The sequence below is a fragment of the Acanthochromis polyacanthus genome, chromosome 7 (genome assembly GCF_021347895.1).
Source record: "Acanthochromis polyacanthus isolate Apoly-LR-REF ecotype Palm Island chromosome 7, KAUST_Apoly_ChrSc, whole genome shotgun sequence".
NCBI classification, from domain to species: Eukaryota; Metazoa; Chordata; class Actinopteri; family Pomacentridae; genus Acanthochromis; species Acanthochromis polyacanthus.
The window spans coordinates 21,580,142-21,604,127 of record NC_067119.1 but is presented as its reverse complement, the minus strand read 5'-3'; the positions used below and the strand labels follow the sequence as shown (position 1 = coordinate 21,604,127).

The window sequence follows — 23,986 nt, the reverse complement described above, 5'->3', positions numbered from 1 at the left end:
CGTATCAATAGCTTATTATTACCGTGCTGCAGAATAGTCTGGTTATGCGACACTACTAATAGTTTAACAATAACCAATGTGTTGAATGCAAAGAGACACAAAAGCGCAGACACGGTGGCTCTACTTAATATGAGCATAATACAAGGATGTGTTTCAGTTGATATAACACACACAAAGGTGGCAGGAGGTACAATGAATGAACCCTTTTATTGTCCATTTGGTGAAGAGTCCATTGACACAGTATTTGTGTCAGTTTGGAATGGATCTCTGTCTCTCTCTCTCACACACACACACACACACACACACAAGACAACACAATATCCCTGGTACAAGCACAGCTGTAACACATAACCCTCCCAAAAGTGTACAATTTATATATAAAACTATCAATTATTCACTGTTGTCAAACACTAAATTGAAGCACACATACACATTAAAAAAATCTTCCCTTCTGTGCTATGCTGGCAGCCACCACCTCTCTTCTTGCTGTCTTCACTGCATCTGCTCATTCAGCCAGTTTCTCAGAGTCTCGAGGTTCCTCTGAACCCAGCGAACATTTTTCTGCACATTGTCCAGGGCCACCTGAGTGGCTCTCAGCTGGGAAGCTTGCTCTTTGATGGACTCAAAGAACAGCTGCACCTGGGGGTCAAACACACATGCATTTAAAAAAACACAAACAAGGAAAAAAAAACTGAAGGAAAATTCACAGATGCTTCCTCACAGCATTATAGGGTTTCATATGGTAAAGTGCTATTAGAAAAGTAGCATTATATAGATATTTTTGTTCTAACAACTATTATAATTTCTTGTTTTTCTAAATTTTAAGCCCAAATTCAGGTGCAAAATTGTAGCAGTTCTTTTAAGACCACAGTAGATTTTATCACTAGTTTAAGTTTTATTAAGTTAAGCAGAAATACAGAATAAAATATACCCATGTGAACTTTTGGAAAATAATGGCAATGTTTCTGATTCTACCACCACCAATGCCAGACAGTCTAAATAGCATGTCAGTATGGGTGGATGTTTACATTGCGTTGTTCAACAAAAAGTATTTCTGGATTTAGGAGTATATTTACTTCATTGAGTTCCTCCTGAGAAGAAAACTGGCCTGTGGTGCCAATGATGATGTTTCTAATACAAAATGAGCCCAACTGGAACCTGCAAAGTCAGAGAGATGACAGAGAGGACAGTCTCAGATCAAAGTAATGTTTGTGGTTGTCAGAGAGACCTTATAAATCAAAAATCTGCTCCACTTGTTCTTAATGAAATACACTGGCGTCATTAAAAAGCTAAGACTGATAGTGTTTGAATCCAATTACAAGATCAGCTTGAGGAGGCTCTAGAGTGTATATATACTTGGTAAAATGTTATTGGAATATTTTAAAAAGCCATGGAAAACTGCATCATAATGACATCATGTGTTTTACTGATAGTTTATCATTCAGTGTCTCCATCATGTCCTACTAACTTTTGAACCAGTGTGTCCCAGTTCTTTTTGACAAAGTTCCATGCCAGGTTACATCCTCGTGAGTTCCTGGCCACCATCAGGATGAGACTGGACAAGTCCTGCGATCGAATGACCTTCCCCTCCAGACCCAGATCCAGCAGTCTGCAACACAGTCACACACACAGAGACTAAAATCTGCAGCACACATAACACTTTCACGTGTCACTTGTGTCAGATTTACATGAGATTACATTTTTGTACATGTTGTGGCTGCATTGCTTTGGTATAATACTACTTGCCACAAGATGGCAGCATTAAGATATACCTTTGCAGTTTGTTACTGTCTTTGCTGCTGGTTAGGGCAAACAGGATCTTGTGTTTTTGTGCTGCAGAGAGGGAAGTCTTATATGTGCTCAAGAGCGAGGCCCAGCCGTGGTCGTCCTGAGCTCCGACTGAAAACACTGTCTCTGCAACATCAGTGGGTGGGCTAGAGTAAGTAGGAACAAGACGACATCAAATTATACCATCCATCCTGGAACAGAAGAGTTCTGTTGTTTTGTGAATCATCTGTGGTTGCTGACTAATAACAATGTGTGTTGAAATACAATTTACAGACTTGAGAGTTCCGTTGGACTGAAGCCAGTCTTTGAAGCGCTGACGTGCTCGCTCCAGACAAGGAGGGTAATCCAGGTGACAAGCCAGCGACAGGACCTCTGACCTCAGCCGTCGCTCTGACACAGAGCCGCTGTCGCTCCAGGTCTGCTGGTCAATGACAGCGCGGAAAAACTGCAGGATGTACATCTGTCCAAGAACAGACAGAAAGATCAACTCACATTAACTCAATTTCATAGTGATGTGCAGTAAAAATCCTGCGAACACTTGACTCTTGTTGTCTTACCCCCAGGTTTTGTGTTAAATCAAGCTCATCCCTTTTCTCAATTATATGGTAGAAGGCTTCCAGGTAGCCCAGTCCTTCAAGAAGAGGCACTGTGTGCATCTCCTTCTTCAGGTAACCAATCAGGTCTAAGGCTTTATTGAGCGGCAGATGGCCTGCTCTTTAGAGAGATACAAAAAGATTTGAAAGAATGCATGCTAATTCATGTTGGATCACCAAAGATGTTTTCTTACAGACACGCAGAAAAGTACAAAAAGGTGTGTTGTCTCACAGAGACTTACAAACTCGTGGACACAAATACTTACGTGACCAATTGAAAGGCATTGTGTATCAACTGAGTCCTGTCTTTGTAGCTCAGAGCAGTGTGGTTTTCCCTCAGTAGTTTGGCCATCACATCCCAACCACCTTCCTCGTAATGAACCACATAAAAGCCTGTCATGTCAGTGTTTACCTTCACCCAGCTGGCTTCCTCTCCTATGTGTATGCTGTCTAAATGAAATATAAACAGAAAAACATAGAACAGAAAGCTTTATAATGGGAAAAAAGTTGGGGATGCAAGATTTGTAAGTAGCATTTTATCTTACCTGTGGGTGATGTCATCAGGTGTCTGTGGATGGTGCCAGAGACATCAGTCTTGTATGTCAGAGGGATGTGCCAAAGGAAACTATAAAAACAGAAAACAGCATCCACTGAAAAAAGTAGATAAAGGTTAAACCTAATCTTTGCTTAAAATTAGTCTGAGTAACAGTGTATGGGGAGCTGCAAGAATTAAAATGCAGACCAGAAAAGCAACAAAAAGCGTGTAAATAATATTAAACTAAATAATAAAAATAATGCAGAAGTGTACATGTCCTCTTACTCCTTCTGAAACGAGGACCACAGAGGATCAGAAGGCATCACAGTCCTCAGGAACCTGTCCTGTCTGAGCAGCAGACGAGGCCCCTTCCTAGTTACAGTCACCAGAGGAATACCTTTCTGCAGAGTCCATGTATTCATCATGGCTGTCAGGTCCAGATGTTCCCCTGCAAACAGGTACTGAAGGACACAGCAGACTGAAGATCAATATCTAAACTGCAGCATGTGACATCTACATGAAGGAATCTGCAAAGAGAGGTGAGTGATTTGATGCTTAAATGTTTACTCACTGCATTCTTGGTGGCCTGGCCACTGTTGTAACAGTGTTTTCCTGAGATGAAGTCCTCCTCTGAGCATGTCTGAAAAAAAATACAATTTAGCATTTAATTTTCTTTTGTGACTGCAAGTTCAATTAAAACACCTCAAATTTTTGCATGTCAGTTTGTTACAAATCAGATGTACCTTACATTACTCGTAGTAATACACAACAGTTTTTCAGATTTTTTGGATGTGATTTTCCTTCGTTCATGACAGCTGTTGGTTTCAGGTCAGTTCAGTGCAGTTGGAAAATTAACTTTAAGAGACTTTGAATGTGCTTAAAATTGGTAATCCATTACAATGAAAGCCAAATCTGCTTTTGTTTTGAGTGAAATTCTGTTACTTTTGCCTGGAAGGGTAGCATACTCTTTAAATCAACCTGTTCTTGACAACTGCTTAACCAAACACAGATACCAGAGCTTAGCCTGCAGTGAAAACAGACATCATGTTCACTTTGCTTGATTTCCTACTTAAAGCAGCTTTCAGATCTCAGCAAATTGATTTTTGCATCATAATAAAACGAGTCGAAAGCAATATTCTTCTGGACGAAAGGGAAACAAATCAAAAAAATATAAAAAGGAAAACTGCAGCTGGTAACTGATTTGTAATATGTATAAGAACTTACATAACAAAAGCAAAGGGAGAGAATAAGGAAATAAAATGTAGGACATCTGCAAATGGATCACTCTCTGTTTACCACCTGATGATAGTGCCACAGTCATAAAAAGGTGAGTGATTAAACTGTCAAACAGGACAAGTCTAACTTCTTTACTGCTTTCTTTGTAGGTAAAGTTTAACAATTCTCTATTCTCTTCCACTTCATTATCCATTGATGTAGTTTGTGCCACATACAGCAAAGTAATCCGGCTCTTAATCATTTTGCCCCTGTTGTTTCACAAAGAGATGATAGAGAATTACACAGTGTATTATACAATCAGTGTAACTTGGACTCTTACATTGGCTAGACTGTCCCACAGGTCCTGATTGTGTGCATTTTTGTAGCTGTACTTGCGGAGGTATCGAACTATCCCACTCTGAAACACCTCGTCTGTCAGGAAGTGTCGCAGCATGTGCAGGACACATGCTCCCTGGAAGGAGTCACAGAAAAACAGTATTTTAGCAGTTAACCATGACAGGCCACAAATGAAGGACTGAGTTAATGCAGAAGTTTGGTTTACCTCAAACGTAATTTTCTACTCAGCATAAACACATAAATCACTCGTGTCAGCAATTTCATTTTTAAAACTGACCAAGATTGTGCTATTTAATCAGTACTTTACAGATAAAATTAAATTGTCTGTGTGGTGCTCCTTGGACAAAAAGAATGAAAACCCACCTTGTCATAGGAGACTGTATCAAACATCTCTTTGATCTGAGTGGGGTTTTCTGCTGGGCTGGATATTGGCCGAGAGGAGTTCAATGAATCAAGACCAACTGCTGCAAAACAGGTGTGCAGTAGATATTCCTCCTGCAGGATTGGGCACAGAGCATGAATATCAATCCTCTTTCCTATGCTTAATATTAATGGATCAGTAAATGATTGAGGCACACACCACTTTGAGGTCAGGGTAGGTGGCTTCCACTGAAATGTACTCCATGTATCTGGCAAATCCTTCATTCAGCCAGATATCGTTCCACCACTCCATGGTCACCAGGTTTCCAAACCACTGCATGAACCAATTATAATTTTACTAGTCTGCATTGACTTATCATGGGGCAAAATGTCATTAGTGTGCAGATACACTGTCATACTCTCACCTGATGGGCGAGTTCATGGCCAATCACCATGGTAACCCAAAGTTTATCAGAAACAGAGGATGTGAGAGGGTCGTAAAGAAGGCTGGTCTCTCTGTAGGTGGTCAGACCCCAGTTCTCCATTGCACCTGACTGGAAGTCTGGGATGGCAATTAAATCTGAGAGAGAAAACCAGTCAGGAAGCAGAAAGTGATGAAGAGGTACAATGCTTTGCAACTCGATCGCAGAAAAAAAATCAAACAATGGTTCACCTTGTTTGGGTAAAGGATAGCGGATGTTGAAATAGTCCTCGTAGAAGTCCAGCATTTTGACAGCAACCTCTAGGGCATAGTGGGTTTGTTGCCACTTCTCAGGGACAGCATAGATGGAAACCTACAGTCCATAAAAATGCAAACAAACAAAGCAGCATTTATGACTTAGAAAGTAATACTTTAAGCAAAAAATGTAAAAAAATTTTTTTACAACATATCATCATAGACACCATACCTGCACCCCAGAGGATGTTGTTCCAGTGACAGACTTAAAGTCACAAATGACAAACGCTACGAGGTACGTGCTCATCTTTACACTTTCAGCAAACTGATCCTCAAGCAAGCCGCCATTTACTTCAACTGTCTTGACCTGAAATACACAAACGCTAAACTGAAGCCTGTATTTCGCACACATTTAAAAATGTGTGACAACTAACGACCATGCAACACTCACAACAGGCATGTTGGACAGAGAAATGTACTCCGGACTCCTCCTGATCCGAACGGAGAAATTGGCTTTGAAGTTTGGCTCGTCGAAACAAGGGAACGCCATCCGAGCACTTGTGGGCTCGAAGTGAGTCGACGCTAAGGTTCTGGAAAGAGGCATGAGCGGATACTATCATAGTGTAGTAAGGTTGCAACACACCTGTATGCAGAGGATAATTTATTATGCATGAAGCAAAGCAGTGAACCTAATCTCACCTGGTCTCTCCTTGACTGGTCCGGTAGGTACTCTTATAGAAGCCATAAAACCCTTCTACAAGCTCTGCCTCAAACTCAATATACAGGAAATATTTCTGCCCACTGCTGAGCACCCTGGGAGAGAAAATGCCTATCTGCTCATGGGAAGGGTTGTGAAGAACTGGAAGAACCTAGAAGAGAAGGAGATTGTCGTGTTCACTGTACATAACACAGACAAATCAGCTGATCTGCATTTACAACTACCTGGTCAGACAGATGAGCGAGGTTCTGGTCTAAAATAGTGGCCTTGGAGATCTGTAAACCCTTGCTGTGCAATACAACCCAGTTTGTATTGTTCTGGACATCAATCTGGATCTGCACTGAGCCAGTGAAACTGAGACTTGTGAGGTTGGGGTGCAGGAAGAGGTGGTAGTGAAGAGGAATGATGTACCTGAAATAAAAAACACATGTTACCATTTGAATAAATAACTCAAAAGACAGATGTCTGGCAGTTTTCTTGCTCGTTTCTGAATGTGGCCACTAAAAAACGAGGGTGAAGCATACCTTGGCAAGCGAAGGCGGCTCCAAGGGAAGGACAGACTACTAGGATCCAAAGGAGATTGTTCTCCTGCAGGATGAGGAGGACTTGACACCTGTTGTGAACTCTGGGTGGGCTGAGACCCAACCAGAGACACATTGAACAGAAACAAAACCAGCAGCCTCACAGAGACCATTGCAGGGGGAATGTCCTTCAAATGCTGATAAAAAAAAATGCCAACCCGAATGACAGGCTGACAGCTAGTACTGATATCAAACAATCATAGCCCAAACACAGGGAACCACCTGATGTGAATGTTGGATGATGATAAGGTTGAAGAAAAATGTCAACGTCTGTAAATCAGGACTTCTTGTCTGGAACCTGAAAGACACAATAGGAGGATTAATATGTATCACTCAAAATGATTTATTCAGACAAATCCAGTATTCTTTCTGTGATCTAGCAGAGGTGTGACAACGCTTTGTTTCCTTCAGTCAAGTCAAAGGTCACAGCATTCACTATAAAACTAGGACAAACATTAATAAATGATTCAAAGGTTACGGCTTGCTTATGTTAATGAAACAAACAGCTTTCCACACAGCAACAGCTATAAAGACTCTTCACTCATTGCTCCAATTCTTCCTGTGTTGTATTTTTTCTCATACAGCATAGCAGGCTTTGAGGGGGCCGGAAATTATGCTTTCAGTAACTGTGCTGTGCTTAAAACACATGCTCGGTGCCTTCTGACAAACTGAGCTTTGTTGATTACTAGGCCACAACACATATCAGCCTGAGAAAGACTCAAACAAAAACACCACATGATTTTCCATGTGGACAAAACAAGATGAGGACACAGCTATAACTGTAAGGTGACAACAGCTGCAGGAGCATAGCTGCAGTTCAAATCAGGTTGCATAGGCACGAGTTATACTGTACCATACTGAAAAGATAAAGCTCTTAGTTACAACCTGTCTGAGTTCAACAGGGACACAATAGACTGTGGAGGAGAGCTAAAACAGTGCAGTTTGTAAACTCATATTTGACTTGTGCTTGCTTCAGAGGCCATGTTTTAGGGAAATGTAAAAATGTCTTACCTCGATCATTTCAGCTTTATCATGCTCTCTTCATTTCCCTGTTGTTAAGTTTCACTTTCTCTTTAAGCTCCCTCCCACTGCTGAGAGAAAAAAATGTCTGAGTGTGTGTGTGTGTGTGTGTGTGTGAGAGAGAGAGAGAGAGAGAGAGAGAGAGAGAGAGAGAGAGAGAGAGAGAGAGAGAGAGAGAGAGAGAAATAACACAGTTAAGCTTCCCATATTTGGACACATGTTAGGGCATTTTACCACAAACACATGTTACACACTGCTGATGTGGTTGATGGGAGAACAAATAATGTACACACTGAAAAACTTGTGTATGTGTGTGCGTGTGTGTGTGCAGGTGTAACCTACAAGGGTGTTTTCTCCTGTTCAGGGTGTGTTGATATAATCAGTCTCTCACCTCAGATCTAACAGCCACAGACAGGTGTGTCCCCAGTTGTTGAAGCTATTCTTCGCTAAAGTCCTGTCCTCAGTTTTGTTCTTTCTTTATGACACAGTGGAGCTGAGTGAGAGCTCACACCGTCCTCCCCTCTTCCTCTCTCTCTCTCTATTCCCCTGTGCCTGTGTCAGTGTTTGGGTTGGGTGGGGTAAGGGGGTTCCATTGTTAGTATAAGGTCACAACAATGAGACATGTCGCTCCCCCATAATGCAATGCTCCTGGCAAAGCCAAATGGAATGCCCCCGTTTAACACACTCACACACAAGGCACACAAACACGCGCACAAACAGAGCAGCCGTCGATCAGCAATTATAAAAGTCACACTGGCTAAAGCAGACATGACTGAACCTTCCAGAGGTCTCTTTTACCTCCCTATCATCTATCTATGGACAGGTGAGAGCTTTTCATTTTTAACACAATGTTCTGACCCCTACTGTGAATCTAGAGCAAAGAAAATTCACTGTTGAAAATCTCAAATGTCTAAAATATCAAATTTTCAAAGGTACGTTTTTTTTTTCATTTAAAGCATAAATGCAATTTTTCAGATTAGATCAGTCCTGATAGTTAAATTCAATTTAAGTCAAATCAGTATCATTTATGATCAGAAACACAAAGTTGGCTCAAAGACCAGCGTACGGTTTCCTCTGTCAGTTGAGTTTTATATTATCTATAGTAGGGGCTTACATCAGTATTAACTCCTTCTATGAGGTTATTCATAAAGACAGTCCAGTGTTTGTAAGATTGCAGCACAGGAACTAATTGACATATCGAGGGTTGTATGTGGTAATAATGTTAAAAGCACAAAGTATTTACAGCGCCCTCCATAATTTTTGGCACTCCTGGTTAAGATGTGTTCTTTAGCTTCTAATAAATTCAGTTTTTTTTTCTAAATAATATCGGACCACAATGAAAAAAAGAGGACAATCCAACCTTTAATTCAAGTGCTTTTATTCAGTGGGGGAAAAAAATCACACATTAAGAAATAATTCTTTTACATTAAATCATGTGTGCCACAATTATCAGCACCTCTGATGTTAATATTTTGTACAACCCCTTTTTGCCAACAAAACAGCACCTAATCTTCTCCTATAATACATTTTTCAACAATTTTCAGTGTGAGAGTATGCTTCTGCAATAAAAATTGAATTTATTTTAAGGTTTTCAACACATCTTAACCAGGGGTGCCAATAATTATGGAGGGCGCTGTAAATGTTAACTTGTGCAACTTATGTCTAATCTGTTAAGCTAAAGAAAAAATACACTATTTTTGAAGAGGATGCCTCATGTCAACTACTCTGCATTTTCTGTGCCTCAGTGCAGCAATACAAAGCTTTGCACATATCCTGTTGTTGGACAACTACAGAACAAGATCTCCTTGCATCCTAAACAAATTTCCTATTTGCCTAATTACCCTGGATCAGGAGGAGTGGACGCCAATGCTCTGGCATCTCTGGCGCCTCCGGTCCACCTGTCAGGGGAAAGGCTTGGCTGGACTCTGCTGGTCTGTATGGTGAGTGACTTCAGAAGAGGACGTCTGGAGGTCAGGTGGAGATCCGCATCAGAGGGCCACATGTCAACCGGACCATTGAGTGTCGCTGTAACCAGGAGGCATCGCAGCCACAACGCTGTGGCAGTAATCACAGTAGCGACCAGTGACTGGCCATCGTACAGATGCTCTGTGAGCCACAGACAACGTTCAAAAGTCACGAGAACACACCTCACCACTTCATCAGGTAAAGTTTGTTCACCCATGAACACATCAGTCTGAAGCTGTAATTTCAGCTTTTTAACACATTCTATCATTCCAGCTGATCATGACAAGATTTGCTATAAGGATGAAGATATGAAAGGTAAAATTTAGCTGTTTGCAAACATGTCAAATAAAATCCCAGTTTAGATGCTTTAAGTTGGTCTGTGTGCTTTGATCTCCAGATATTGCTGTGCGGACAAACGCGGTGGTTGTACTGGCCTTGAGGCTTATTCTCATGAAGATCCTTGTCTTTGATGCTCTGATGACCATTTATGTTGTTATTAAGTGGTAAGAGTCTATGTTCAGTATAGAATTAACCACAGAGATATATAGCATGTGTACCTTTGTGTGTAGGTAAAAAGGGTGTTGTTTTTTTTAATATATATTATAGATTTTGTACTAAATGGATTTGATCATTTCTTGACAGTGTATTTGACTTTTACTTTTCAGATCATTGGTACTAAAAGGTATCTGATGCACCAAGTGACCATGGAAAGAAAACTAACCCCACAGAGGGGAATTTTTCTTGTCTGAAGCCTCCACAGAGAAGACTGCTGCAGTCAAAGACGATGAGTGTGTTCCCGTCTCATGGTTTATTTCATGAAGATGGGTTTACTGCGAGGTTTTTGGAAAGTTTCATGAATCAAATAGGAATTGTTTCACTCTCAGGATCACAGGAGTAAGTTTTGTAATGCGACAAATCCTTAGTCGCGCCTTTTTCAGCCTTTCACACCAACTTCACAGGTGTTACTGACTATGGCAGTTGAAAACAGAGCGAGTTTGTGAGGCCAAACCTGGTATCTGATTGAAGCCTAACCTCAGACAGATGGCTTAATGCTCCTGCTGTTGTATACATGTATGTGCTTTTGTGAGAAGATATGTGTGTCTAGTCGTACCCATATTACTGACTTTCTTAAATTATCAAAAAGGAAAATTGTGAGTGCTTGGAAGTTTCCACATAATTTCACTTTTGAAATAGCCTCATTTTGCTTTTTATATTCTTCAATGTAAATTCAATAAACACAAAGTAAGTTTGGAGTGTTTCAACTTTATTGTTTTTTTAAATAAAACACTGGCAAACAGTTTGCTTCCTCGATTTTTTTTTCCATTTTTTGAGCGCCTTGAGTAACACACTGACGTAGCAACAGAGCACCACTAGGTGGTAGTACAATCACATCTGACATTTTTTAAATTATTATCCAACAGCAATAATATGGAGCTTAACATCCTCTACAGGACACTACGTTCATAAATAAGTTAAGTATTTCAACATTGACCAGTCACTCTCCACCAAACTGACACTCACACATGATGTAAGAGATCACAAAGCCAGGAACTGAGATTAAGCTTAAATGATCAAACTAACTGGGCAGAATTATACAGAATGGTACATGTTTAAAAGGCTCATAGTCTCATCAGTTGACATTTCTACTAGGTATCAGATTCCAGCAACACAATGCTGGAGCTCAAACCCCTTAGTTTCCTCAGTAATTTGCAGCGTTCTCTCTCCAGTATCTGACATGGATCCTAATAAGGAGCAGCTTGTCCATTCTGGCAGAAGGAGAAAAAGCAGTCTACAGTAGCAAATTTAAAGACTTGTTAGAAGGAGACTCGGAGAGGGAGACAGGTGCTGGTTTTGGTGGTGAGTTATGATTTTCTTTGTACATAAAAAACATCCGTTATCTGTCTTTGGCTCAAATTATAACAACAACAAAATCACTGAGTAAAAAACATGAGCCAGTTTAGTCACAGCATCTTGGCAAAAAGGTGGAAGTACCTCTAATGTGAATCAGATGAAATAAAAACACATTCAAACATGTCACCAACAAAAAAACAAAGAGCGCGCACACACACACACACATACACACACACACACACAAACACACACACAGTTGAAATCAGGAATGACAAAAAGCAACAAGTTCACATAGCAACAAAATAGTACTGATGGCATTTGCTGTGACAATATTCATATTACATTCAACAGAACAGCTCACATCGACTGACTTAAAATGAGATGCTGAGTGAAATCAGCTCATGAAAGAATGGCGCATTTTAACGAAAATGGCAGCTCCTAGTATTCAACTGTCTTTTACTCTGAAAGGATCGAAAAACCTACAGATCTCCAAAACTTGAGCCTTTGAAGATTTTGGTGGAAAACAGCGAGTGAAAGAAACAAAACACTGATGTGGATTCGTGAAAAAAATTTAAAATAAAGTGCTTTTGTTAAAACAAACATCCTCTGTCTGAGGTATTACAAAAAATCACATCAAATGGCACTAAAACAAACTCTACACCATTACACTGTGCACTGAAGACAAAATGAACTATTTACAGTCAGTTCACCCACACGGAAACATTTGTGTCATTGTCAATTGCGTTCTATCCAAAGATAAAGACAGATTGTAGAAGCTGTCATCATGTCTTCTTTGTTTTTCTACCTCCAGAGAGCTGATTCGCCAAAGCAAGATGCAGTTCGTGTTGCCAGTATCTCTTGCGTCCACTGGGAGGTCTGTCACCTCTTTTTAAATCTAAAAAACTCCTAGTTCCCAGTAACTGTCCAGTCTGCGGTTTACTCTCTACACGAGAAAGGAGTGTTCAGTATCAGTGCTCTGCGAAAAAAACTCCCAAAACTCACTTTCTAGTGCACACACATTAACAAAGCCCACATGCATGCAGGCATACTCAAAGACTCCCACTTTTACATCAAAGCAGCGCTCAGAGCACACACCAGGAGCAGAGCAAACTGTTTGATAAGGTGAGAACCAGAGTGTAAGGTGGAGATGGCAGAGCCGCGGGGGTAGATCCTCCATCTATCCCTGTGTGGATGCAGACTCTCCATGTCCTTCTGGGCGCTGTACGCTGCCACGGTGAAGTTAACATCCCCGGTGGTCAGGAGATCAAACACACAGGAGTGGAAGTAAATGTCCTGCACCTCCAGCTGCTCCCTGCAGCGCTCCTTCGCCCCCTCCACACCAAAAACCTGCGAGCCACCATAGGGGGATGCTTGTGTCAGTGAGGAGTAACTCGGCCGACGCAGCTGCTGCAGGCCAAGCGCCGGAGGGGAGAGGGGCAGGGGAAGGTGCCCCGCCTGGTCGATGCGCTCTCCGTTGGGGCAGCCGTTCAGACAGAGCTGCAGGTCCTGGGTGGCATCATAGGCCTGGGCCAGCTCCTCGGGGATCCGCACCGCCAGGGTTAAGTAGCGCCCCAGCTGGCGCACAATTACAGTTACACCGATGTAGCCAGCGTGCAGCTCCACGTGGCGCCCCGGGCTGCGCTCAGAGATCCACAGAGCCCGGACCTTCCCAGATACGCCGTCTGCACCGGCCGAAGCGTGGATGGGGTCTCCACTGCTCACGGTGCCGTCGTCAAAGGCAGCTGGGAGGTTGTCTGTGACGGCCTGGTAGACCCTCTGGTCTGTGCAACCCTCATAGGGCTTGAAGATGATGGTGATCTATAGAGCAAGAACAAGACAGTGCATCAGTTATGTTATAGAGACTTTTAGAATTTAAAGTCCAGTGAATGACAATGTTAAAATGCAACAACTGAGATACTATTCACTATTACAGTCAGTTCATTAGTTACTGGACAAACACAACTTTTATTGACATCATGGATACAGCTGAATCTGAAGTCAGTTAATTAACCGGCAACTAATCTGATAATCAGTTACTAATCTCTAATCTTTTTGTTTCAGCTTCTAAGGTGTGAGGACTAACCATTTTTCTTTTCCTCATATGTGAACAATTTCTCTAGGACTTCCACAGCTAGATAAACAAAACAAGCATTTTTAAGGTTTCACTTTGGGTGCTGGAAATTTGTGACAAAAAGATATTTTTACATTTCATTGAATAAACGATTGAGCAGACAATCAAGAAAATAATTGAAGAACTAACTGATAATGAAAAAAAAACATTAGTTGCAGGCCTGAACTAATAGAAATTAATAACTTCTGATAATTGCTTGAAATAATTTTTCAAGCAAGAACGACATTCTCCACTGATGACTTGTGACTTTCTCTGTTTGCGATGTGGTCAGAAAATTCAAAACTGAACTCTGTTTATAGACTAAACCATTAATCACAGAATTAATGAAAGAACAGAGGAGAGGTAGGAGAGGTGAAGTAAAGGGACTCTAACACACACACAAATATGAACATTCACCCATTACACAGGTTATTGACTCTCATCACACTACATTTGAGAAATGACTTAATGACTTTTTAACAAGTTGTAATTTGACACAGCTATGCAAACATGCTGACACATGTGCACCCACACATACGTGCAGGGCGCCGGCGGTGAGTGGAAGCAGTGCTGGATGCAGGGTGTGGTGTGAGCATTACAGTTAGCACTAGCATCATAGTTCCGGTGAATGGCTGCTTTGTTCACATGACAGCCGTGAGGAATGAGGACTGGCAGGCCATTAAGCTTGCAGGGCTGTTAATGTGTGTGTAAGCATGTGTGTAGGAGCGTGTGTGTGTGTGTCTCTAATAATCGTGACTAATAACTTGCCCCACCTCTGACACAAGGTCAAACCTTCAGCTCTACCAGAGTAGCAAACCTACTATTTGCTTAATGTGTGTGTGTGTTTCTGTCAGTGTGGGCTTGACTAAGTGTATGCAGGGGTGTGTATGTGCTTTAATAATTAAAACTATCGACTAAGCTAGAGGGGGCTGATCATTGGGGGAAACATCAACATTGCTTCTTTAACACCACAAAGATCTCCTTGTGTGGCTCGTCATCTATTTGGTGTTGTATATATGAATGTGTGTTTGTGAGTGTCTTTTCTGTTGTTCGGGCACCTTTAACACACAGTGTTTCAAGCTGAGTGCAAGGAGAGCCACTTATGAACTTATGGGACAAACACACACACACACAAATGCTTGCAAACACACATTAGTAAACAGTGGGTCCTTTCACACGCCTCATTCCATGTTAATAGAGGTCAGGCTATATGTAGCCATTAACCGAGTTAGGTTTCCAACACTGCCTCAGTCACAAGAGACAGTCACAAGATTAAGGCCGTTTGCCTCACACCTGTGAGTCTGTGAGAGATTTCGATAAAGAGAAAGTAGAGCAGAGAGAGTGAGGGTGTTTTATAGTCTCACACTGATAAGACTTCTTACCTTGAGGCGCAGAAAAGAGACTTAAACACACATACAATAGTAAACCAGATTACACCAGCTGCTCCCACTTAGGAAGCTCTTCCATCCTTAATAACAGCAAATTAGACTCCAAAAAGCCCATTTCACAGTTCTTACCTTATTGGTTGCTGTGGCACTGGAGCCGGGAACCACAGGGACATTAGTGACCTGCACCGACAGATAATCATTATCAATGAGAGGCCAAGCCCCCTCCACCTTGCAAGTCTGGAAGCTGTCCTTAAATGTCCTCAGATGCGGGTCCCCGAACAGCCCGCAGAACAGGTACCCAGGCCGAGTGTGGCTGTGGCTGTGGCTGTGCCCGCGGGAGTGTGCATGTGTGTGCACGTGGGAATGTATGTGGGCGTGCTGGGTGCGACTGTGGTAGTTGCAGGGCTCCAGGTGGATCTCAGGGTGCGTAGAGGAAGTGGGCCCGTCTCTGGAGCAATTCCTCTGGCTCATGAGGTCTGAGATGCCGAGCACAGCCGAGTGGAAGACCAGGTTCCCCCGGCAGGACTTGGCCGTTCTCTGGGTGCAGGCCGAGTACGCACGCAAAGCCTTGCAGAACTCGGTGTGGAAACCATCCACGGCCGGAGTCAGGTGGGAGGTCAGGGAGACAAAATCGGTGGTGCACTTCTGGATACGACATTGAGGGGTGGCCACCTGGCACTGACCTGGAGGGGACACACAGATACAGTCAGAAACACTGGCAGAAACCCATAGAAATATAATAAAAAAGGTATATGAGAAAAACATGCATGTATGACAATTTACATTTTAACTAGACTGAGAGCTGGATCTTACTAGAAATGGAAAGTTTGCGCACTCACATAAGACAGCTATGTTATAGTGTGAAGAAGCCTTTGATCTTACGCACACAATGGTACCAGCCTGTTACAGTCCAACCTAATAAAACTAGAAAAAGAACCAGCTGCTGATTGAAAGTCCTGATCAGTCAGCAGAGCCGCTCTGTGAGTGTAATAAACCTGAAGTGTAATAAACCAAAGAGCAGCCAGAGAGGAAAGACAAAGTGCGTTTTCCCACAAGGAGTGAGATAATAGTGTCTGCATGGCCAAGGAGCACCTAACACACACAGAGGAGGCAAGACAGTGCAGGTGTGCTGTTCATTCCCGTGGCTTAGTGATGCTCTGTAGTGTTCAATCTGTGTTGCAACTGTATCAAAAAGATGCTGATAAGGTTTTGAGGCATTCTCTTGTGATGCTGTGTAGCTTTTGCAAAAGAAATGCACACTGAAAAGTTAACAAATATGAAATCTGACATTAAATTAGCTTTTTTAGTTGTTTTTTTTAACCAAAAGATTGATTACTCTGTCCTCATACACCCACCAGGAACATACCCTCTGATGTGTTATCTGTTTCTTCATTTCTGAATGTAACAAGGGTCAAACCAGCCTTTTATATCATAGATCATCAGAGAGAGAGAGGGAGTTAGAGTGAGAGAGAGAGATTAGAGAGCAGACCTAATGCATCAGTCACAGCGTGCTCCTATTAGATTAGACCAGAGAGAGGCTCTGCAGTGTATGGGCAGCTGCTTACACACACACACACACACACACACACACACACACACACACACACACACACACACACACACACACACACACACACACACACAAATAGCTTTCTTAGAAAGAATGCTGGCCGTACTTCCGTTAAACGCACACAGTCAGTGATCTTCAGATGGTGGTATGATCTCCTAATGGCCAATCAAAAAGCAGAAAGTCCATGGGTTTTTACTGAAATCAACAAATTCCCTCAATGTCACACCATCGTTTTACAACCGTAAGTTACCACCAGCACGTAAACACACACGAGCCAACAGCGCATTCCAGCTTTTCTTTGTAGATTTATTTGATTTTGGGGCATGACGGATTTGGGTGCCGCCATTTGGGGGCAGTACTGCTCTGAGCTGTGGAGATCAGGGTGCAGGTACGGACCCCCACTCACACCAGGCTTCAGAATCTCTCCCCTGCCTGTTAAATACTGACACCAACCCACAGACACACACACACACACATACACAGGCTGCCTGCCATGCCAGCCACCACTGCACAGACGGTCTGAGTACTGAGGACACATTGTGTCTTTGACTGGCGCACCAACAGCCTCCTGCTTTCCCTCCTATCTAGCCTGCAGTGCCTAAATACTGCTCCCAATCTAATCAGAAGGGGGTTTATTCTCTTCCAGAAGGTATCAGGATCACGAGCTGCTCTAAAAAACACACAAAAGCACATTCAGTGACATTTTCCCAGCGAGATGGGAGCTGACCCTGTAACTGGAGGACTTGGGTTCACATCTCTGACTTATAAAGGTTAAAACTTTGCTGACGTCAAGCATCTGCTGAAGTTTACACCAGCTCCCACTGTCTGGCTCTGTAGCTGGCCGTGCATGCCAGCGTTCCTGTGAATTATATCAAGCGAAACGAGGAATTCCATGCAATGATTAAGTTCTGAATAATATTATGTTCTATATTAAAGCGGAATTTTCTTATTTTTGTTCTTCAAGGCTTTCCGTGAGCTCTCTTTTGTGAAATAGTCTTCTTAAGCGGGCTTTCTAAGTATTCAAAGCTGTACTTTCAAAAGAAAATCCAATCTATGCATATAAATAAGCAATTTCTGATAAGTCGGGCCGAGATGATGAATACTGAATTGACTTGAAAATATCGTGAAGAAGGGAATGAAGAACTGCTCGTGTGAGGAACTTCTGTGTTCAAGCTCGGTTTCTATTATAATTCCAATAGAGACACAATAACAAGGTCAGCAATGCTCACACCGATGCTTCCATGTCCTATATGAACCTTTCTGTTTCACCCCATCCTCCCCTCACATCTGACTTTATCACATTTCTTTCAAAGCCGAGATTTTTTTTTCACAGCTTAAATCACTTGCCTCCACCAACACTTTTCTGTTTTCAGCCTGATTCCCTATACAGATACTCTCCTCTCTCCCTGGTCATCTCGCCTCTTCTCTTCCACATCCTGAGGCACCTTCTCCAACATCAGACGGAGGTCAAAAGATCCACCGGCTGAATCTCCCAGGCTCGGTTTAGCAATTCTTTGTCTCCCAATCTGGCTGCCTCCAACTTCTCTCATCTCGGCAGATCAGAAAAGGGATCTACTGGGATCATCTCTCAACCGAAGGAATGGCTTGTGAAGTGCTTATTGATCACCTTGTTGTGTGCACTCTCTCGCATGCTGAGCTCAAATCACACAAACAGCCTCCCAAGCTTAGAGATACAAAGCTGTGGAGGCGCTATGCACTGCCTCTCTCTCTCCTGCTCTCGGCTAGACACCGCGAACAATAGTCAACAATTCGGACGCCCCTGCCTCTAAACAGACACATGCTGCATGGAGCAACAATGAAATATGACTAAACGGCCCGAACGTGTACAAGTTTTGACAAATAAAACATTCTGTTTGGCTCAACAGACTAAATAATACACATTCTTTCCAGGTGACGCATGTGTGGCAGTAGGTGCCAAGAGGGTCTTTAATGTGGAGTTGGTCTCTCTTTTTCCCAACCAGGCTGAGTGTGCAGAGGCGGTTTTGTCCTGCTGCCTGAGCCGTGTTAAACTAATTACTGGAGGTGTGACTGCTCAACAGACAGCCGCCACTAACCCCGACCCCCTGCGCACACAGAAACACACAGACCCAGCCAAAAAATAAAATAATAAAACACACAAAAAAAACCCTGGTGGCTTCTGGAAAGAGGACATGTCCGGCTTTTTGCGCCAGATATAAAATGCATCTGTGTCTTTACAGATGCATAAACTAACCGGGAATGTGGCAAATGAAAATCTCTGTATAAGCAGTGTAGAAGAGACAGAAATGCCGTAGTTTGGCATCGATAATCCTTGCAGACATTTTTTTTAACTTTTGGCTTTCTGTTAAAAGATGGATTTTTGCAGCATGTGTCTTCGATTAGTATGCAGAAGATAAACATTCACTAACACAAAAAGAAAACTGTGAAAGAATTTCTTAAATATAACTACTAGAAGCTATTATTATACTATATTGTTATTCTAATATTTAGGCACATTATTGCTGCTTCTTCAATTAGCACAGTTTACATGACTATTGCATGCTCTTTTGTATATTGTTTCTTCTATCATCTATCTATCTATCTATCCAAATAATATTCTTACATTTTTTTAAAATCTGCATCAACTGGACATAAACTGTGCTCCACAATAGGTTCAATCATATTTGCATCTTACACTGCAACTTTTTGGACAAGCTTTCCTGACACAGATTCAGTTTTTCCTTATGTTGCACTGAATAAATCTGTTCTATATGGACATGAGGAGAGCTGGTCGCCCTCTCTTCCCCTCCTCCATGAGCCATTAAGGGGCAGACAGGAGAATGACGGCCCAGGAGAGAGGAGGAGAAACTCGATCCGTGCTCAGACTGCTGCACTGCCGCTTTAGAGAGAGCCATTGTCAGGCAGCACTGGGCCCAACGCAGGGATCGGCCACACTGTGAATACAAACGCCTAATAACTAATAAAGTAGCTCCGATCACTATCAAGTGCACCAGACAGAGGAGAAAGTGTTGTCACCGTGGTGACGGCGCAGCGCACAGCAACTCAACTGAACAGCAAAAGTGCGTAAAATTAAAAAAAAAAAAATCACATTAGTTTGTTGCGACTATGACTGTGACAGTAGTTGAGGCAGTGTTAGAGTGGAGTTGGTTACCTATGTGAGCACCGCAGCACACCACGATGACCAGCAGCAGCAGTGGCCGGAAGCGGCGCACCATAGACGGGGAGGCGAGGCGCTCAGCCCCGCGGCAACAGCATCCGGCTCTCCCCATCCCCGTCCATGCAGGGCCAGGAGGGGAGAGTGGACAGACTTCCAGAGGGCGAAGAGGGGTGTTGTCCAGGCCTTCTCGCCTCTTCTTCTGCCCCTTCTTCTTCTTCCTCACTCTTCTCTCCTTCCTCTGCTCCTCGGGTGCGCAGGGGCATTAAAACACAGCTGCTCCGCGGAATGCAGGGCGGAGGGGGCGCACAGGCGGACAGAGGAGCAGAGCAAAGTACAGCCACAAGTCACTTCGACGACACTTTTACTTTTTCTCCGTACAAATCCACAGCCCAACGTGATTTAAGTGCGCTCCCTCGGAGGTCGGACTTTTGCCTTGATTATGATCACTCTCCTCTCTCGTCCCAAACACGCACAATCACATCTCTCTCTCTCTCTCTTCTCCTCCACTCCTCCCCTTTCACTTTCTCCACCTCCTCCTCTGCCTCTCCAACAAATCAATAGAGAATCAACCAAACCCTGCTGGCGGAAAACCCGCCTACCACTGGGAGACACACGGAGAGAGTCTATAACATTAGTGAAGAAGTCTGAGATAAAAGTTATAAAACGTTGGCGAGATGCCAGGAAATCAGTGTGTGCGCAAGACAGTAATGTGTTTCAGATGCATTTGATAGAGTGGAAACTGATAAAGACAAAGCAGAGCTTGTTTTTAGCGTTAAGATTGAGATTATTTCTCTTCTTGTGCTTAAAACACACAGAACAATATTAAATCTTCATATTTTTTGTTTTTCTTTTGGCTTCTTTCATGCAGTGCAAGAATACTAACAATAAGAATAATCCTTCCACCTGTAGAGCAAAACTAAACATATTGAAATGTCTGAAAAGGTTGTTACAGCCAGTAAGCCCAGTAGTAATTATGTAAATTGGTTTTACAAATGTCCCTGTAGATTCTCAGTCATCCAGCTCATGGAAACCACAGAGCTTCAGAGCGAGACAACTGGAGGAAAAAAAAAGTCTAATTTCCTTGAACTGAAACTCTTAGGTTTTAAAAGCAGTAATAGTTGTTCTAATGGCTTTTATTCCAATATAAATAAACTGTGTTGGTGATGCAGAAATAAATGAAAAGAGCATCAACATCATCAAAGTCATAACAGCAGTAAAATTATATGAGCAGAGTGGATCAATGTACATGAATGATGTTTGACTGTGCGAAAGTAAAGTTTGTTTTTTCTGATGCTAAGTAATGCAATCAACTCAGTACATATAAAATTGTGATTTGTATGGTTTTTTCCATGCAAAGAAAGCCAAAGAACCCATAGAGATGTTTCATAAGTCTTAACTAACAGGCTGTTTTTCATTTGTTTCATCTTTGGTTGTTGTTTTTTTTTCAGTGGTCTCATTTTGAGTTGAAATGATCGCATAAAAACATGTAAACACGCTCAAAATCAAAAAATGATTCCATAATTTGAATACTTTATGTTGATTGTATTTCTTCAAACTTTCGTGCAGGATGTCTCTCTGTTTTTCTGTGATATTAATCTGCCTTTGATGTACTTGAGCCAATGGCCAAATAAGCTAGTTATTCTGTGGAAGAAATGGATGGATTTCCACTATCAACGGGTTAAGTACATATCTGAGTTGCTGTTTAATGTTTGCTGATTAACTCCTCCAGGAATTCACCCTGCAGTGGATTTGACAAAAAACAGAATGTAATAAACAGAAAATAGAACACAATCTGACACAAAGCAGCCCAGATGTGACAACACAGAAAAAAACTGAGCAGTTTCTCACAGCAACAGTCGTAAACTTTATCGCCAAAAGGACAAAACTGCCGAAAGAACAAAGTGAGCAGACAATGTAAACACCCTCAAGCAGTGATGACAGACACTGAATGTATGCAAAACAGCTTGTACCTGGTTATTGCCATTGTTCCTCCAACCAGAGCCATAATTCATGAATGAATAACTTCACACCAACTTTATGAAGGCAACTGAAATGCATTTTTATTGCAAAGGAGTTGAACCTGACCCAAACTCACTTTTTCAAAGAAAGGTTATAAAATTGGACGGGTTTCAAAGCAAGTACCGAAGCAGCTACAGTTGAAGATAATTTTTTACTTAGTGTGCAAATCTAGACTCTGTTCTGTCTCCATCTGTGCTGTAACACTTCGTTACCTACCACCAAACTGCACTCTGGATTAACTAGCTTATGTGTATGTGCATAAGCGTGAATGTAAGTAAGTGTGTGTGTGCGTTTCTTTTAGTATGCGTCTTCACAACTGTGGCTGCATTGCAGCAAATAAGGCTTCACTGTGGCCTGATATTTTATGTGCTGTGTGTCAAAGCTCGGGTAGTTTCACTCTAACATGACTCACCTTCAGTATGTAAACTCACATCACTGCTTTCCATAAGTTTGGTCATGGCCACTCGTTCCATACTGATTGTGTCAGTAAAATAAACAGTAAGAGTCACTATAAAGCTCATGAAGATTTGTCAGTAAGTGTAGCCAGAGGAGATGATGTGTGCAACTCAAACAGGCCCTGATATTAGATTATTCAGTGCTAGCTTCCTGTTTGTGCCAGAAGCCTCTGATCTCACCAGTGAGGAAGTCTGCATGTGTGTGTCTATGAGTGAGGAAATCTTGTCCTAAGTGTTACTGCAGCGTATACATTTGTATAATGTGAGTCTGTAGTTTGTGCCTTTACAGCTGGCCTGGAATAGGGAAACAGATGGGCGAAAAATTGAAGAAAAAACATGAAAAATGAGTGGAGAAACTTCTGCATGGAACACAAAGGACTCCTGAAGGAGTTAACAAGCAGTGGGTGAACTTAACTGAGCACATCTGAGGAGTGTAAGATAGTTTTTTCTGACTCAAATATTACCTGTGGAGCTATTTTATCTGTGCACCAAAAGGAGTAGCAGTTGTGTTGTATGCAGAGCCTACAAAGACTAAAAACACTTTCTGAAACAACTGATATACTTCAATGCTACTCCATTTTACATGCAAAGATTACACATTTTAGTTCAGTCAGTTCAGTCTGCGTTATTGGCATGAATGCTGGGTTACTGGCTGCTGTGTGTGCCGTAAGCATAAAAGGCTGCTTTGAGAAAATATCATATTCATTGGTGTTTTAATGATTTGAATTATGTGTCCTTCAGTTTGTGACAGTCACATGTTGTGCACTACATGAATCTGTTTGTTTTCATTGTTGTCATGTTCGGTAAAGTTTGTAATTAGCAAACAAACTATAGAAAGTATTCCCATTTCATTTTATTACATTTGTCACAGGTTAGCAGAACATGGATCTTTTTCTGTCTCTCATCTTTCTGCATCGATCACAGACCCTTAGCAGCCACAACATCTTGTGGCGTCCTCTCTGTGGTTCAACTGAGGTCACTGAGTCTGTATTGTATCAGGATTTGTCTCTGAGTTGCATCTCTGACAGCAAAAAGATGTATTTTTTCCAATAAATATTAGTGGTTTATGGGCCTGGCATCAGAAAAGACTGTTTTGAGTTTTGGTTTGATACCACTAATGTTGCAGACAAGCATCTTTTGTTGATGTAATAATTTGGTTGATTCTAAACAACTTTTCCACATGTATTTGACAGCTGCAGCCATCAGTAACTTTTCAGGTTGAGCTTTTCATCCGTTCAAAATATATGTTGCATCTATCCATCAGCTATACCCGCTGCATCATTGGGGGCAGGAGTCTGTTGCATCTAACTTCGGCAGAACAATTTTAAATCACCAATTAGTCACAATGCATGTATTTGAAATGTGAAATTAGCCCACAGCACCCTCGCAGGGCTAGGAATGCTCTGTGATGTAGTGTTCCAGCTGTAACTGCTTTTTGGTATAAAAAATGGTAAAGAAAAAAAGTTGAATACGTACTGTGTTTATATTTAAGTTCATTTATTGTAAATCATTGGTTTTCCTCTTTTTTTCAGTACTTTATAACAAGCTTTTTTCCCCCTCCACTGTTGAATATACATGAAAATCACTGGGCTCAAATACTAAACATGTACATATTCCATGGTGACTGT

At 42.0% G+C, this 23,986-nt stretch overlaps 2 protein-coding genes and 1 long non-coding RNA gene across 6 annotated transcripts; 1 reads left to right on the top strand and 2 right to left on the bottom strand.

Annotated features, from left to right (window-relative positions):
- Positions 1-188: 188 nt before the first annotated feature.
- On the bottom strand, positions 189-8,374 carry erap2 (endoplasmic reticulum aminopeptidase 2). Of its 4 annotated transcripts, XM_022197687.2 has the most exons (22): positions 8,235-8,374; positions 7,835-7,931; positions 6,767-7,121; positions 6,467-6,653; positions 6,224-6,393; positions 5,976-6,114; positions 5,757-5,891; positions 5,522-5,642; positions 5,274-5,428; positions 5,069-5,182; positions 4,852-4,983; positions 4,472-4,603; positions 3,488-3,556; positions 3,202-3,377; positions 2,927-3,006; positions 2,648-2,831; positions 2,346-2,502; positions 2,064-2,248; positions 1,773-1,934; positions 1,469-1,609; positions 1,077-1,158; positions 189-639 (listed from the first exon to the last, which is right to left on the bottom strand). In XM_022197687.2, exons 3-22 carry the CDS (start codon positions 6,934-6,936, stop codon positions 493-495), a joined length of 2,838 nt encoding a protein of 945 aa, XP_022053379.2. In that variant the 5' UTR covers positions 6,937-7,121; positions 7,835-7,931; positions 8,235-8,374; the 3' UTR covers positions 189-492. The 4 variants fall into 4 exon arrangements, with proteins under 4 accessions (XP_022053379.2, XP_051806694.1, XP_051806695.1 ...); XM_051950734.1 differs by having other exon boundaries at positions 5,274-5,642; XM_051950735.1 differs by having other exon boundaries at positions 5,274-5,642; positions 7,835-7,914.
- A 170-nt stretch (positions 8,375-8,544) lies between these two features.
- On the top strand, positions 8,545-11,105 carry LOC110953610 (uncharacterized). Its single transcript, XR_007943241.1, has 5 exons — positions 8,545-8,666; positions 9,695-10,006; positions 10,082-10,123; positions 10,206-10,311; positions 10,474-11,105. It is a non-coding gene; the product is annotated as an uncharacterized LOC110953610 (long non-coding RNA).
- On the bottom strand, positions 11,052-20,403 carry rgmb (repulsive guidance molecule BMP co-receptor b). The gene is made up of 3 exons (XM_022197699.2): positions 19,879-20,403; positions 15,287-15,840; positions 11,052-13,477 (listed from the first exon to the last, which is right to left on the bottom strand). The coding sequence occupies exons 1-3, from the start codon at positions 19,994-19,996 to the stop codon at positions 12,725-12,727; spliced, it is 1,425 nt and encodes a 474-aa protein (XP_022053391.2). The 5' UTR covers positions 19,997-20,403; the 3' UTR covers positions 11,052-12,724.
- Positions 20,404-23,986: the final 3,583 nt, after the last annotated feature.

What these genes read in the sequence shown, in the direction of transcription:
- erap2 (XM_051950734.1), bottom strand. Translation starts at nt 6,936, where the DNA reads ATGGTCTCTGTGAGGCTGCTGGTTTTGTTTCTGTTCAATGTGTCTCTG. An exon ending in CAGTCCAACGGAACTCTCAA is followed by an intron (nt 1,935 to 2,063) that starts GTCTGTAAATTG and finishes TACTTACTCTAG; the next exon opens with CCCACCCACTGATGTTGCAG. An exon ending in GACAGTAACAAACTGCAAAG is followed by an intron (nt 1,610 to 1,772) that starts GTATATCTTAAT and finishes ACTGTGTTGCAG; the next exon opens with ACTGCTGGATCTGGGTCTGG.
- rgmb (XM_022197699.2), bottom strand. Translation starts at nt 19,996, where the DNA reads ATGGGGAGAGCCGGATGCTGTTGCCGCGGGGCTGAGCGCCTCGCCTCC. An exon ending in GTGCTGCGGTGCTCACATAG is followed by an intron (nt 15,841 to 19,878) that starts GTAACCAACTCC and finishes TGTCCCCTCCAG; the next exon opens with GTCAGTGCCAGGTGGCCACC. An exon ending in GTGCCACAGCAACCAATAAG is followed by an intron (nt 13,478 to 15,286) that starts GTAAGAACTGTG and finishes CTTGCTCTATAG; the next exon opens with ATCACCATCATCTTCAAGCC.